We start from the raw sequence: 14,984 nt of genomic DNA on the forward strand, positions 1-14,984 counted from the left end.
ATTCGAACGCGGAAAATTCTTGCTGTGAGGCATCAGTGCTAACCACCATTCCCTAGATTAACAGTTGATAAATAAATAAATAAATTTGTGAAGAGAAAAGTTTATTCTTTATATATGCATTTCTTAGAATTTGTTTTGTTGCACAGAAAGCTCGACAAACATTTTTAATCTGTGTCAAAATGTTCATATTTTTGAAGAATACAGTGTTCAGTGATCATTACATAAATTCTACTATTAGTGTGGTTTAACTGTTTAGATGACATGACTTCCTTTCAAGTCATGAGATAGGCAGCAGACGAATACTGTTCAATTTAATTAACAATTTGTCATCCCACTCCTCCCCTCTAGGTTATCGCAGCTGAGGTGACACAGGTGTACCACACAGTCAGACACAACTTCAGCTACAGCAGTGCTGACTGTGCACATAAACTGAATCAAAAGATTCTACCGGATTCAAAAATTGTAAAAAAAAAAAAAAAGGACTATAGGGAGAACAAAGGCAGAGGCAGTGGTTTAAGATGTCCTTGCTCCAAAGGCCGTGGGTGATGTTCTCAAGGCCCTAACATCAGATAAACCCCTCCCATTCTCCATTCAGATGGATGCATCAAAAAATGGCAACAGGAAGATGTTTCCCCTTGCTGTTCAATACTTCAGTCCACAACGCGGGGTCCCCAACAAAACCCTGGATTTCCTTGGAAATGCAGATGAGTGCATCTTGAAGAAGAAACAAAAAGATCTGCTGCGAGGAAACTGCCATGCCCACATTGTGCACAACACAGTGAAGCATGCTCTTGACCAGCTCACTGTAGATGTGGAAAATGTTGTGCTGAACGTCTATGGCTTCTTTTCCACATCTGCTAAACAAAGAGAATCACTCAAAGAGCTTTGTAGATTTTGTGATGTTGAGTTCCAGGAAATTCTACGACATGTGACAACCAGGTGGCTCTCCCCTAATCCAGCCATCATCCGATTAATGCGAACCTGGTCTGCCCTGAAATCTTACTTCATTAGCCTGGGGGAGGAGTGTCCCAAACAACTGCGAGCTTTGTTAAAGCTCAGTGAGGACTCAACTGAGGAAGATGGAGACATTGTGGAGGTTTACCTCCTCTTCTGCAGTAACATCCTATCTCTCTTTGAGGAAGTTATAAAGAAGCTGGAGAGTGATGAAACCACCTGTGTTGAGTTATATTCCATCATGGATAACTTCTTTGGCTACTTAACTAAAGTGAAGCTGCAGCGTCCATCCGCGTGATGCAGACATGGCAAGGGCAGATTTTACTGCATTTCTCAACACAGCACTCATATGTTGATAAATGGTTCAACTTTTCAAAAGACAACTGGCTCTTCTTATTACAATCTCTCTGCACCATGGCACCTTGACCTTTAGTGACATTGAGAGGGTGACCACCAAGCTCAACCTCATCCATAAAGTCATCATGGATGAACTTATGATGAGTGCTCCACAGCAAAACCCATTCTGATGAGGCTCAAAGAAGATGCTGAAGATGAATGGAAGTCCAAAGGTGTGGCTGCCAGGTGGGTGGCTCTCTTTCAAGTAGCTGACCTGCCTAACGTGCTGTCTATCATCTGCCACATCCTGAGCATCCCAGCATCCACTGGATATGTGGAAAGGATATTTTCCAGACTGGCCAACAAATGGAGTGACTGCAGGAACAGTTGCTCCATGGAGCTCATGAGAAGTGAGCTCCTGATCACTCTCAACTTTGAGCAGTCCTGTTCAGACTTTTACAACAGCGCTTTAAAAGACAATGAGTTACTCAATGCTGCAAGGAGTAACAAGAAGTACACCTGGAGTAAGTGAGAAGTAACAGTTCTTGTTAAACCCAAGACTGTTGAGGGAACACACTAAAAACTCCAGGGTTAAAGTCAACCCAACTTGTGTTGTTTTTAACCCAACCAATGGGTCAAATAAGGACCAGCCCAAATCTGGGTTGTGTTAACCCAAAAACTTGAGTTACTCATTTTAACCCATAATCTGTGTTAAAAAGTCTACCCAAAACGTGAGTTACACCTACTATCATTCTGGGTTATTGTAACCAAATGTAACCCAAGTTATGGGTTGTATTCATTTAGCCCATTCTACACATAATTTGAGTTATACCAACTATTATTCTGGGTTATCATTTACTCAATGTAACCCAAGTTATGGGTTGTATTCATTTAGCCCATTCTACACATAACTTGAGTTATACCAACTATTATTCTGGGTCATCATTAGTCAAGGTAACCCAAGTTATGGGTTGTATTCATTTAGCCCATTCTACACATAACTTGAGTTGTAGCAACCATTTTTATGGGTCATCATAGTCAAATGTAACCCAAGTTATGGGTTGTATTCATTTAGCCCACTCTACACATAACTTGAGTTATACCAGCTATTATTCTGGGTTATTGTAGTTAAATGTAACCCAAGTTATAGGTTGTATTCATTCAACCCACTCTACACATAACTTAAGTTATACCAACTAGGATTCTGGGTTATTTGAGTCCATAAAGTTGGTTACACATGTATACTCCACTTAAACCTTATTTAGAAAACAGAATTACATGATGTATTGCATTACGCTCTGTACTAATTAGAATATATAAAAATAAACAGATGGAAATGTTTGCAAAAATTTATTTGCATAGTTTGGTTGTATGTGCCTATTAGCGGACACAACATTGTACAAGATTGTAGCAAACAGTGTACCAAACAGTGTACAAAAGCTGATAAAGGTCTGTCTTGATACATACACACATGTCACATAACTATCAAGATTTTATTGACACTAAACATTTGGTCCAAAACGGACACTCCTGGGGCAGAAGTTAAGATGTTGGGCAATTGACAATTGCAGTGCGAAAGAATTTAGACACTTTGGACTCTGGTCCCTCGATGTTAAAAACAAGATGCTGGAGCAGCTGCCATGCACTAGAACACTCACTTGGATAATTGTGGTCAAAGACATAAAATGCCTTAAAGCAAACGTCAACTGCTCCAAGGAGTGTGTTCTGTGGGAGTGCCTGACCTGCCAATATAAGGAAACACTGTGTGGCACATTTGTGGGATTCCCCGAGCGCCAGTACACTGGGGAAGGTCCTTGCTCCAACCTGCTTCAGGTACTCCACCAAGTTTGTCCCAATCTAAGACAGGCACAAGGAAGAGAGAAAGAAAGATATTACAAGCGAATATTTGTGTCATAAGAGGGGTGGTGGTGGGGTCGCTGCTTCATGTCTCTCAGATAAGGGTTTCTGGCCTGAAAACCATTTATAATAAAATGGTATGGCAACATTTGCCCTCTCAAGAGTTATGTGTCAGAGTAAATCAATGTCATGCATAAACCTGGACACAAGACATTCAGTAACTGGGATTTCATGAGCATAATAAGAACATTATACAGTAGTTATAAAAAAAACAAAAGCTAAAATGTTTCCACGGACGAGGCCACGCCTTGCCATAGACACATCTGTCCTTGTACAGATATGTTGGTGAGACCTGGTGTGGAGTGAATTCATAAGTCTAATCTAGTATGTGAAATTGTACTTACAGGCTTGAGGTCGATGAAGGCTGCCTGGGACTCAATTATTGTAGTCCGCACAGTTTTTTTGTTGACCCTCCGTGTGACAGTCGGCATCATAAGAGGTAGCAGCCTGAGGGCCAGTTCCCCTTTGGCATCTGTAGATTAAAGATATTCTATGCTTCAGTATGGTATGGCTTTAATTGGGTTAAGTTAGACAAAACACAACTGTGGTAAAAAAAAAAAAATCCATCAAATATTAACAGTTGATTGTTGTTCTTTTTTCTGATTTCAAACTCTTAACTCCCATTTACCCATGTTGGAGAAAAGCCAGACAACAACAAAGGAAACTAATTCTGAAACATTTCCCAGAAAAATAGCTCATACTTACCAGCTGTCATGTCGTCTATTGGAATTTTAGCAAGTTTCCCCTCTTCCTTGGCCAGATGAAGAACCCTCTCAGCGTACAGGGGCAACCATGTTTCAAACAGCTTTGGTGCAGCTTCCCCATACAGCACCAAGAAATCCTGTGATATCTAAAAAAAAAAAAAATATATATATATATATATATATATATATATATATATACATATATACATATATACATATATATTAATTTAATGCGATGGCTACCATCGTACTAGCAGGGAGGTGAGATATGTAATGTATTTTCATTGTATGCATGGATTACAGCAAAGTAAATTCTAAAGACTTAACAGGTTTTGTATTTTTTGAAAAACTGAACATGCCAGAGGGCTGAGATTTTCTTTTATGAAATATTTACAACCAGAATTTTAAATATTCTTTAATCTATTCTTATAGTAACTAAAACCGAAAGCAGGCAATCTACAAGCCTACAACACGTCGCAGCGCGCCATACATGACACGCTGCCACAGAAGTCATATTTAGTAATATGAGATCCAAAACACTGAAATCCTGGAGACTGAGAACTTTAACACATGTGTGTATGCGATATGCATCAGTGGACCCATACCATGCGTGGATCGGTGAGGTGAGGGTACTCGTGGATAACCAGGTGCATGTCCTTCGTCCCACCGTCCCGTATCCACTTGGCTCTGTACACCGCAGTGGCCTTCATGTACTCCATGACCATCGAGTGTGGCTCCGTGTTGGATTTCAGCCATTCTATCTGTTGCTGTGACCGCTCTTCTGGATCACTCGATTCTACAGAAAAACAAACACAAAAAAAAACCCAACAATAACAACAACTAAAAGTAAACATACATTTGTACCCCCTTGATTAAAGTTGGCACTGTTATAGCCAATACATAGCTGCACTTTGTGGAACAGGTGCAACTATGGTGACTTTGAAAACACTTTCAATACCCAAGGGTAAGTGTAAATTCATAGTATGTTAAAGACCGACAGTAATGGGGGAGAGAGATGGGAGGGGGAACACGCAGCAAAAGTTGGTGGGCTCGGCAGTCGAACCCGCAACGCCACCAGGTTGCACAGGGCGTACTGTATGCATATCACATAATCACAGTGCACCTTAATCGAACCCGTAATGCTGAGCGCCAAGCAGAAAATCTATGTAATCTCATAGGGCATCTTGGACCAAGTCGATTAGCACTATTTCTTCACTTTCTTCACTGCCAAGTCAAGAACACCCAAGAGAAACATACTAATCTAATGCAGTAGAATTTGTGACATTTTCAATCCTTGAAAAACACTTTGAAATGTTTAAGACTCAAAACTAGTTAAGAGAAATTGGGAGCTTTTGTTACCTGGTATGAATGGTCTTGCTGGACCTTCTTCAGATATCGCACCACGTGACCCAGACCCACTGGACTTCTTCCGGACATTTCTAAGGCGTTCTTCTAGATATCCAGTAGCTGGATAGTAGATGGTTTTGCCATCTCTCGTCACTTTTCGGCTTTTAGTTAACCACATTTCCTGGAAATAAAGAAAGAGACCGTTCCTTATCCCAGAGGAAAATGTAGATGCCTCCCCTCTCCTATTAGAACGCCGTAGCATATACAAAATTCTCAGAATGAAATAACAGAGTGGTGGACTCACATAGCCACTGGGAGATCCGTCATGCAACGATGGAAAGGTCTGAATCAAGGACTCTGCCAGGGACTCTTTTATGTGCATGGCCGGCCTGTAAACATAGAACATATTCATTAATACAATACCTGCGGGGACACAATAGGGAAACTATACTAACACTACAAATGTAACCCCCCAAATATGAAACAGCAGAGAAAAGGCAGATCTTCAAGTATAGCACTCAATTTATTCAGTTATAATAAAGATGGCATGCTACTTGCATATCCGATCTGTGATGCGCGTCCGAGAGTCATGTACGCACAGCGAGGACGCACAGAGCGCCGTCCTCTGTCCTATTGGCTGAAGGCAACACCGAAGCCCCTCCACCAATGAGGAGAGGCTCTCCACCCTCATTAAGAGGTGGTCGAATACAGAGATAAGCAAATTTGCCTTTTCTCGAGAAGGGGAGAGAGATGGAACTCCATTTATGGTCAGCACACTTTGTCTTAAAGGGTACTAACAAAATATATAGATTTTGGATTTTTATGTGCATTTAATGCAATCACTGACTATAACTTTAAAAATAGGCAATCTGAAAGCTCACATGTTAGTGGATTTCTCCAGAGTGTGGATGCTAGGGTTTTATGTTTTGACATACCTATCTCCACACTTTTCTATCAGAGTTGACACCAGAATCTGCACAAGTGAAATTCGCTGCCTTCTTGTAAGGACACCCTTTTGATCCAGGCTGTTCACAATGTCTTCACCACTAGAAGCCAGAACCCCCCGGATATCCTGAGGAAAAAATAGCAGAGAAAAACAAGAACAGCTGTTAAGAAGTCAAGTTATGGTTAAAAGGTGAATATTTGATGTTCCAAAAAAGTATGCATATTCATTTACTAGCAAAGTTGGGAGGGTGTGGTAGTAGAGTTCAGAACATACAGTGACTGTAGACTAAGGCCCCAGCTACATGGAGACGATTTCAGGTGAATCCACAGGTGTTTTGATGATCTACAAGCCCACAACACCTGGTGTTGCGAGGCGTGGTGGGCTTGTAGATCATCAAAACACCTGTGGATTTGTCTCCGTGTAGACAAGGCCTAATATTTTCCCATCTGCCTCTGTTTTATCTGTAGTCTGGTGACTCTGGTCATGAAGGCAGCTTCATGAGTCCCAGACGTCCATTCCCTCAACAATATCAACAGCAACACCACCACCACTTACAAAAGTAGGTGCGCATTGCCTCAGATTCAATGTGAAAACCGGCTCTTCTGATTCCTCCATGGGGGATGGAGTGGAGACATCACCCGTAGAGGATGGGGGGGAATTATCAGTTGGTTCGGCGCATGGTGGAGCAGCATTTGAAGCCTTCAGGGAAATACACATGAAGAAATAGCAGTTAGATGTGGTAAAGAGGTTGATTTTGTACTACACTCATGAGTTATTCTTGTCTGAAGTGAACAGTGCATCATATTCCAAGTTGAGATGACTAGTGTCATGGGTTAGACTAATTGTTGGTGACCAGTGTGTTCATTGGCCCATGTCAAGTGTCATATAACCCGAATAAATGATGCATCCTTGTGATCAGAGTGATGGTCTTCTTGCACTGTACCTGAACCATGCACCTGATATACTGATTCCAGGGCTTAAAGCAAAAATAAATCCCAAGACTGAAATGTGATTTTCATCGCCTTAGATTTTAACCATTATTTCATGATTTAACTATTGGAAAATAGCAGACATACAAGCTCAGAGGACATCCATAGAATCGGGTAAAAATATTCAGATTTGCACAAAAATAGCAGATCTACAAGCTCGCAGCACGGCACTCTGTGCTGCGCTGTGAGCTTGTATATCTGCTATTTTTCAATATTTAAGGCATGAAAAGAATGGTTGTTGTACAGGTTTAAGCCCTGTAATCCCCTCAAGTACAAATGTGAGTGTGCTTGCTATTAGGGCTGGGACGATATGCTTTTCTCACGATTCGATTCTTCTACGATTTTTTGTATGTCGATTCGATTTAAATTGCGATTCTACAATACTGCAGATTATCTCGATTTTTAGCCTGCTTTTGTAACTCCAGTGAAACAGCTGAATTAATATGATTTCAGGAACCATATTTCCACAAAAATTACACATCACAAGTCAGTTTTTATGTTCTGCCCATGATTCTGCCCAGTAACTGAGGCTAGGATAGCCTGATGCATCAGCCGCTTATTTCATTACATTTCAAAAAGCGTCTAAACACCAGCCGTAGAGATTCGTTTGCTTCCGGGAGGCGGTTGCTTCCGTTTGCTTCGACTAATCGCTGCTGCTTGGCGATGACGTATGCTATGCGCCGGAAGCCGGGTGGTTTAGCATTGTAGTCTGTCCAAAAACGTCTTTGCCCTCCAAAAAATTCGTCAAACATGCTTCTTGTTCTGGCTTTAAGTCTTCAATATCCGGAATAGTTTCAAGCACAGAGCGTATAGCTTCGCCGACATCCATCTCGTCAACTGTTTACCGCAGTTTGGGAACTACACCGGTATTTAAGTTTGGGCGCTTCAGTTCAACGTCATCGCCCGTCATCGCCACATCTGCTCGCTGATTGGTCCGTCCGCTCTGGCGGACGGAGCAAACCGAAACGCATTGCTAGTGTCCTGACTACATTGTTGAGGCAAATGAAATTTGCCGGAACCAGTAGGCGGCGCTAGCCTGGCTAAGGCTAGGAGGCTGCATTGAAATAAAAACATTTTGCCCCCTGCTGGAGAAAAGTGGTAAAAGTAAAAGTAGAGTAAAAATCGATTTTTAAACAAAAAAAATCGATTTAAATTGTTAAGCAAAAAATCGCGACACATATGTGAATCGATTTTTTTCCCACCCCTACTTGCTATATCTCTTTATACCACGTCAAAGTGTCACAGTGGAGTGGTTAGTTGAAAAACAGTTGAGAAGATAACACAAGATTGTACACAACAAGATTACTCACACTTCCAATTCCATACTTACATTTTTTCCTCTCTCTGGTCCGGTTTCCCATGATTGATGGGAAGAAAAAAAGTGGTCCAGTTTCCCTTGATTGGAAAGAAAAAGAAAAAGAAAAACAAAAAAGAAAAAACTTGTCCTGATTGTCTTGCATTCTAATTTTTGTACGACAGGAATACTAACTGTTATACAAGTGGGGGTATTTACAAGTGAGGGTATCTACAATCTGCAGTGGGAGTTCAGATCCCTAACTGCTGTCTAAAAAAGCCTGTAACGCAGAGAGATGCACAATGTGGCATCATTCTCTCTGTATGACTGCACTGCGTGCAGTGGGTGGTGATCAAGAAGCTCATTCACATCAATTGCTTCAATATTGTGTGTGGCACTGACACTGTAGGCAAACAGATGCTTCACAAATGCAATTGTTTCCCACCTCTGCACAACAAGTTTGATTTTGGAAGTGCCTGGTTCTTCAAGAATCAAAATGGCCTTTATAAGGCCAAACTGAGGCTCTCCATCCTGATCATTGGACATAAATACAGTCATGCCTGGTCTATATTCAGTTCCTTTAACTGTGACCCTCGTTGCAACATAGAGTTCACTGAAAAGGGGAATTCCTGTCAGACCACTTTGGATATCTTTATAGCCTTCAAGATTGGCCAGAAAGGTTGTGTATCCTGGACCTATTTCTGTGTTTTCCCTTAACACAGACCCACAAATGAAACCATGGCACTGCATTATCTGATGTCTATGTGCCATCGTTTTGCAAATGTTGCGGAAGTTGCAAGTGACATGACTGACACGTTTGAAGAAGCCATGTTTGCCTTCAAAACGCATTGCCCACAACTGTTTCAGGGGTCCGAGTTTTCTAATTACTCTTGGATAATGGAGCATAAAATGATGTTTTGGAAGCAGATGCATTTGAGGATAGAGTTCCAGGAAAAGTGTGTGATGTTCAGCAATGATTGCATTCAGATACCATGTTGCTGCGTGAGTTACAGATGGGGAGAAGATAATCTCCATGCACATGAGCAACAGTATGAGAAGCTCCCATTCCTTGTGATCAGTGGGGATGAGATCACCCAACATTATAGGAAGTAGCCTCAGCAAGCACCACATCTGGGCTGCAGACTGATGCATGGCACCGTAAACGTTCTTTAAGTCAGTTTTGCTTATTACGGAGGGCTTGTTTCCCACATCGCAAAAGCCATAATCAAAACTTGTGATGCGGTAGTTCAGCTGGTCTAGCGTGATAAGCTTTTGTTCTATGAGCTTGTTCAACAGAAGCTTGACTTCCAAAGCAGATATTCCTTCAAGAATATCATGCATCACATCAACAGCAATATTGTCTGTCACATGATAAAAAGACAGGCTATTGAGGACACTGTCTCTCTTCAGGCCTGTCAGAGAGGCGTCGTTGGTCTGCACATCTGCCTCGTGAGTGTCAATGTCACGAAACAGCGTAGGATCTTCCTGTGTCTGTCTTCTCAAAACATCTTTGTGCACTCTGCACAACCGACACGGATGGTTTCCCACAAAAGACTCAATGTAGCCGAGGATGCCATTCATGCCCAAATTGTCTCCCACTATCTGCAAAAGTGTAAATTTCACAACACCTTGATAGTTCTGGGTGTTGACTGTGATGCCATCCGTCTCAAGACACCTTATTTCTTCCACAATAGGCCGCAAGACATCATCTATGCTATATGCATTCTTTAGGTCATCTGAATTGTATACAGCTAACAAAAAGTGGGATTGCAAGCTGGACAGGAGGTGCGGTGGCAAACTCTTCAAAATGAAATATATGAATCCTAGCTTGTGGACACCAGTTTTAGACCCCAGTGGATTAACTGTTTCACAGTCATCATTATACAGGAGCAGTGGGATGGACACCTCATTCAAAAAGAGTGGGTGAGCTTTACACAACTCTCCATCAAAAACGTCCTCAAGAGTATCCCTCTCTTTCCGCTGCCATTCCAACATTACATCTAAAATGCCAGGAATTTCTAGTAACTTAGCTAGAAGTGGCTTGAGTGGAATGCGGTGATAGGTGTCACGAACAGTAACCTGACGTACATTGCCAGTGGCAGAGTCCCTCTGTTGAACATAGGAAACGCCTGGAAGCGCCTGCTCAATCGGCTGAATGTAGTTCCCTGTTTCTGTGAAGTATTTTATTTGTTTGTAGTCCGTCTCCAACCCTTTGAAAGGCTCAGCTGCTTCCACAAACTCCTGGCTGAGTTCCTCTACTAGTGGGCTCTGATCATGTCCAAGCTGACTAAACAGTGACATTGTTTTTGTCTGTAGTCTGCCCACAATATCTCCTATTAAACTAGCGGTGTGTTGAACCACATAGTTAACATTTGAAAATGTCTGGGAAGACTTAGACCTAAGATGAGCTAAAAAAAGGGCAGCTCTCTCTGTGATCCCTTCTTGCTCTAGTTCATCCCATTCTACTTCCGCTTCTTCTGCCTGTTCGACGTCAACTTGTTGTACGAGCTCTTCAGCATTGGAAACGCTGGCAGTCTGATTTGGTAAATCAACAGGCTGGGCCGGGGCCTGGTTTTCTATATGCTCGCGCTGTATGTGCCTTCTATAGCATCTCATGAAAGAAAATGTTCTGCCACAACCATTTTCACAACACTGGAAATATGTTGAGGAATTATTTACATTGTGTGCTGTGCGAAAATGTAAAAACAGACACTTCCATTCCCCAATAATAAGTCGTTTACATTTAAAGCACACGTGTGCCATGACTAATCAATGTTGTACACTCCTTAGCTTAATGCCGACTTACATATTCCCTAAAAAGCTTCAGGAATTTTAGCTGGGGGCCAATTTTGGGGATCAGGTGTCTTATTGTTTCCTCGTCTAAAAGGGGAAAGGACTCCTCGTCAATATCTTGTTCTGAAAGACAAAACAAAACACAACACAAAATAAAGACTTTACAATTTTTACAGTGATCCAATTTTAAATAATGCTTGCAATTTCAATGGCAGCATGTGGTTTCTAATTAACACATTTTTTTCTACAAAATAAGAATTGCATCTACAATTATGCCAGCAATTAAGATAAAAATGAAATGCTTGTAGATGTTATTTCTCATCATTATGCATATTCTTCCTCAGACTTTTCAGACTGCTGCCCTCAAAATAATTATTTGACCTGGGGACAATGTTGTTCCATACAATCAGATCCTTCTGTTTGAATTGGCTTGGATGCATAAGCTTGCAATAGTTTGTCTAGATTAAAGATATTTAGTTAGCAATTCATGGAAAGGTCAAAGTGCTCACCTTTAAAACTGTCAACTAGGTCGGGAAAATTCCACTCGATTAGCTTCTCTCTGACGAAGCTGTCCATGGGGTTCACCTGAAACAAATAATGTATAAACATTCAGAGTGTAATTGGGGGGGGGGGGGGGGGCAGGGTATTTTCCTAAATAATTGTGGTCCCAGAGAAATAAATGCCATTAAATGGGGTTGACTGAGTCTCCACCTCTCGTTTCGGGTGGATTGTGTTCAGCTCTCAGCGTTTCTATCGTTCATCAAACCTCTGTGAAAGTGATCGAAACACATCGTAGTCATGGTGAAAGTTGTTTGTGTGGACGGCTGCTCTGCAGTGAGAACAGAGCCTCTAGTGGCCGTGTGTAGAATGCAACTCGCGCACGCGGCGCGTTAAGGCCCCTACACACCGAACGTGGTTTGCGCGGCGGTTACCGCGCGGCGTCGCGGTGGATTCCGCAAGGTTCCGCGGTGAGCGGGCGCAGACGCGCGCAGAGCAGGGCGGCGGTGCGGCGCGCGAGCGCGAGTTTTTCCAAGCGACAGAGCCGGAATTATTTGCGCGCTTGGATCCGTCCGAAGTGTAGCGATGTTTTCAGCAACGCAGCTCTCTCCACGCCTGCCCCTTCCTGGTGAGATCGCGGTACACCCGCACACGGATGTCCCAAAGTTCGGGACGCTGCGCGATCATTGGCTGTGTCCGAAACCACTCCCTAACCACTATATAGTGCACTATATAGTGACCACGCCATTTTGTAGTGGTGTCCGAATGTTTAGTGTCCACCGGTGTCCACTATATAGTGCACTACATCTATCCCACAATTCACCGCGAAATGTAGTGACCATCCGATGGTCACTCACCGGAGCAAGATATCCCATCATGCATTGCCAGAGGTTCTCTTGGCGCGGAGAGTAAATTAAATACGGCAAACGGACGGGAGACTGTGTACAAATGTTAGTATTCTATATTTTATTTTATTAAATATTTCGAACCAAAAGACTCTAATTTAATAAAAATGCAGTAGTAGATGGACAAATATTATGTGAGACAACGTTATTGTGGTACGTTTTAATTAAGCGACAGCGATGACGTAATTACCGGCGCCAAGAGAAGTGTCCGAAAGTGTCCGATTTTTTTTCTGTTGAGTTCACTATGTAGTGCACTACATTTATTTCCCTATGTAGGGAGTAAGGAATGAGTGAGTGATTTCGGACACAGCCATTGTGATGAGTTTATCCTCCATCTTTGCGCTTTGTGTCGCTGTTCAGCAGCCTGCACTCACGTGATCCCTTTTTCCAAACGGGCCTCTCCTATTGGACGCGCGAGGATGACGTCACAGTGCGCCGCGCCCGAATTGAAAAATTTTCAATTCGAGCGATGTATATTACAGGCCTTACAGGCCTAAGTGCACTAACGTCGCGGTTTACAGTTCATAAGTTGCATTATTACATCCGAGAAAAACGGGGAATCGGGGGTAGTGGGGGAAATGTACCCCAAGCAATGCAACAATATGTTAGCTGTGGCAAGCAGCTAGCTAGACGCTAGCTAATGTGCTAGCCTAGCCCCATGAGATGTTTATTCAACTCGACAAACAAGACATATGTCTCTGCAAGATTATACAAACTACTTACCTTGTATTATATTCGATACAATTCTGGCGTGTGTTTGGTCTCTGTCGTGTCGTGTCGTTGTAGCTCGCTCTGATGTCTGATCTGGCTGCTGCTGCTGGGCGGGAGTGTGACTCAGGCAGCGCGCGCTTGCAGGAGACGGAGGAGGTACTCCGCGCATCCGTTCCAAAGAGGATAAAGTGTGTGTGTGTGGGTGTGGGTGTGTGTGTGTGTGTGTGTGTGTGGGTGTGTGTGTGTGTGTGTGTGTGTGTGTGAGAGAATTGGAACGGATAAAGAGGGCGGGCTCCAGACCGGATCGCACAGTTGTTGTTTTTTCTGGATTAAAACGTTTATATGACATTATTAATATAAATAATAACGATTAAAATAGTGAAGTAATAGTAATAGTAAAAACCTGCATCAATTGCATTATTTACTCCACAAAATAAATATAACCATTATTTTTTATTTTATTTTCATTTATTCATTTATTCATTTATTTATTTATGTTAAATTAAGTTGACAACAGGTTTAATTATTCAATCAGTATATCAGTTCATAACTCTGTAACCAATTAATGGGTTGGTTTCCGGAAAAGAACCCATAAACTTTACCCAAGTCTACCAACTCATAAATTAGGTTATAAAGAAAAACCCCTATAACCCAAGAAATAGTCATTGTTCTGGAGAAATAACACAGAAATTTAACCCAACACAAGTAGCCCAGAAACTGTGTAAGCAAATTAACCCAAGTGTTTTTAGTGTGAAGGAGTAATGTTTTACACTTTATTTTGTTCTCATTGAATAAGCAGATAAGTTTACAAGTGTATTTGGTGTTCTGTTTTTTCCTCCTCTTTTTCTTTCTCTTTTCCCCAGGGTTCAAAGAGAGTCCCTATAGTTGTGCGCTTAAAAAGTTACATTAAGATCTCAATTTATTTTGTTTATATTTTAAAAGTTCATTGGTAAAGATTTCATTTAAGATTTAATTAACAATGCACTTTATGAGAGAATATCTTCATTGTTAATAAAGCATTTCAAGCTCGTAGCTCAAGTATGACTAAGTGCTGTCTTGATCACCCCTTTACTAAAAACACCAGCATAGAATAAAACATACCACTGCTGCAGGCGCCCTGCCCCACAGGAGTCAGGCCCATGGTGGTCATGGCCCAGAGGAGCCATGGTGGTGGGCGTCCATTATTTTAATTTCTGAAAGGTGGCAACCCTATCCTGAACATTTGAGTATTTTGGGGTGATTTTAAGGTAAATATTTATTTTCATGAAGGCAAGTTAGGCTAATGTCCAAATAAATATTTGAATAACGCTAACGGCTAACACTAAAGGACAGCAGAGGGTGAAGATGGAATGAGTAAAAAGTCCAGAAATTCAGATCTTTATGGATGTGTGCAGTGGCAGCCTCCTGTTGAGGGTGGACCAGGACTACACTTTAAACAAGATGAATTGAAAAATGCCTTCAAAACCCATCATCTTCAGGTTGGGCTGCAGTCATCTGTTATTATCTTGGCACTTATTCTATGGATAACTTTTCCACTAATCGAGAAGCACAAAATAATATTAACATCAAATATTTAAAACAAAAATTGTA

At 41.8% G+C, this 14,984-nt stretch overlaps 1 protein-coding gene across 2 annotated transcripts; it reads right to left on the minus strand.

Moving 5' to 3' along the window:
• Positions 1–1,873: 1,873 nt before the first annotated feature.
• Positions 1,874–14,111, minus strand: LOC311491679 (uncharacterized protein). Of its 2 annotated transcripts, XM_084549666.1 has the most exons (12): positions 13,407–14,111; positions 11,790–11,865; positions 11,294–11,403; positions 8,524–8,588; positions 6,760–6,903; positions 6,194–6,330; positions 5,563–5,647; positions 5,271–5,439; positions 4,517–4,707; positions 3,913–4,057; positions 3,552–3,679; positions 1,874–3,147 (listed from the first exon to the last, which is right to left on the minus strand). In XM_084549666.1, the coding sequence occupies exons 5-12, from the start codon at positions 6,817–6,819 to the stop codon at positions 2,833–2,835; spliced, it is 1,230 nt and encodes a 409-aa protein (XP_084405792.1). In that variant the 5' UTR covers positions 6,820–6,903; positions 8,524–8,588; positions 11,294–11,403; positions 11,790–11,865; positions 13,407–14,111; the 3' UTR covers positions 1,874–2,832. The 2 variants fall into 2 exon arrangements, with proteins under 2 accessions (XP_084405792.1, XP_084405791.1); XM_084549665.1 differs by lacking the exons at positions 8,524–8,588; positions 11,294–11,403; positions 11,790–11,865; positions 13,407–14,111 and having other exon boundaries at positions 6,760–7,206.
• Positions 14,112–14,984: the final 873 nt, after the last annotated feature.

The sequence above is a fragment of the Chelon labrosus genome, assembly GCF_963514085.1.
Source record: "Chelon labrosus genome assembly, chromosome: 8".
Classification (NCBI taxonomy): domain Eukaryota; kingdom Metazoa; phylum Chordata; class Actinopteri; order Mugiliformes; family Mugilidae; genus Chelon; species Chelon labrosus.

Coding starts and splice junctions, on each gene's coding strand:
- LOC311491679 (XM_084549665.1), bottom strand. CDS start 6,921: ATGTGTATTTCCCTGAAGGCTTCAAATGCTGCTCCACCATGCGCCGAA. Junction 4,708..5,270: donor AGCAAGACCATTCATACCAG/GTAACAAAAGCT, acceptor GTTTTTCTGTAG/AATCGAGTGATCCAGAAGAG. Junction 3,680..3,912: donor AATAGACGACATGACAGCTG/GTAAGTATGAGC, acceptor TTTAATCTACAG/ATGCCAAAGGGGAACTGGCC.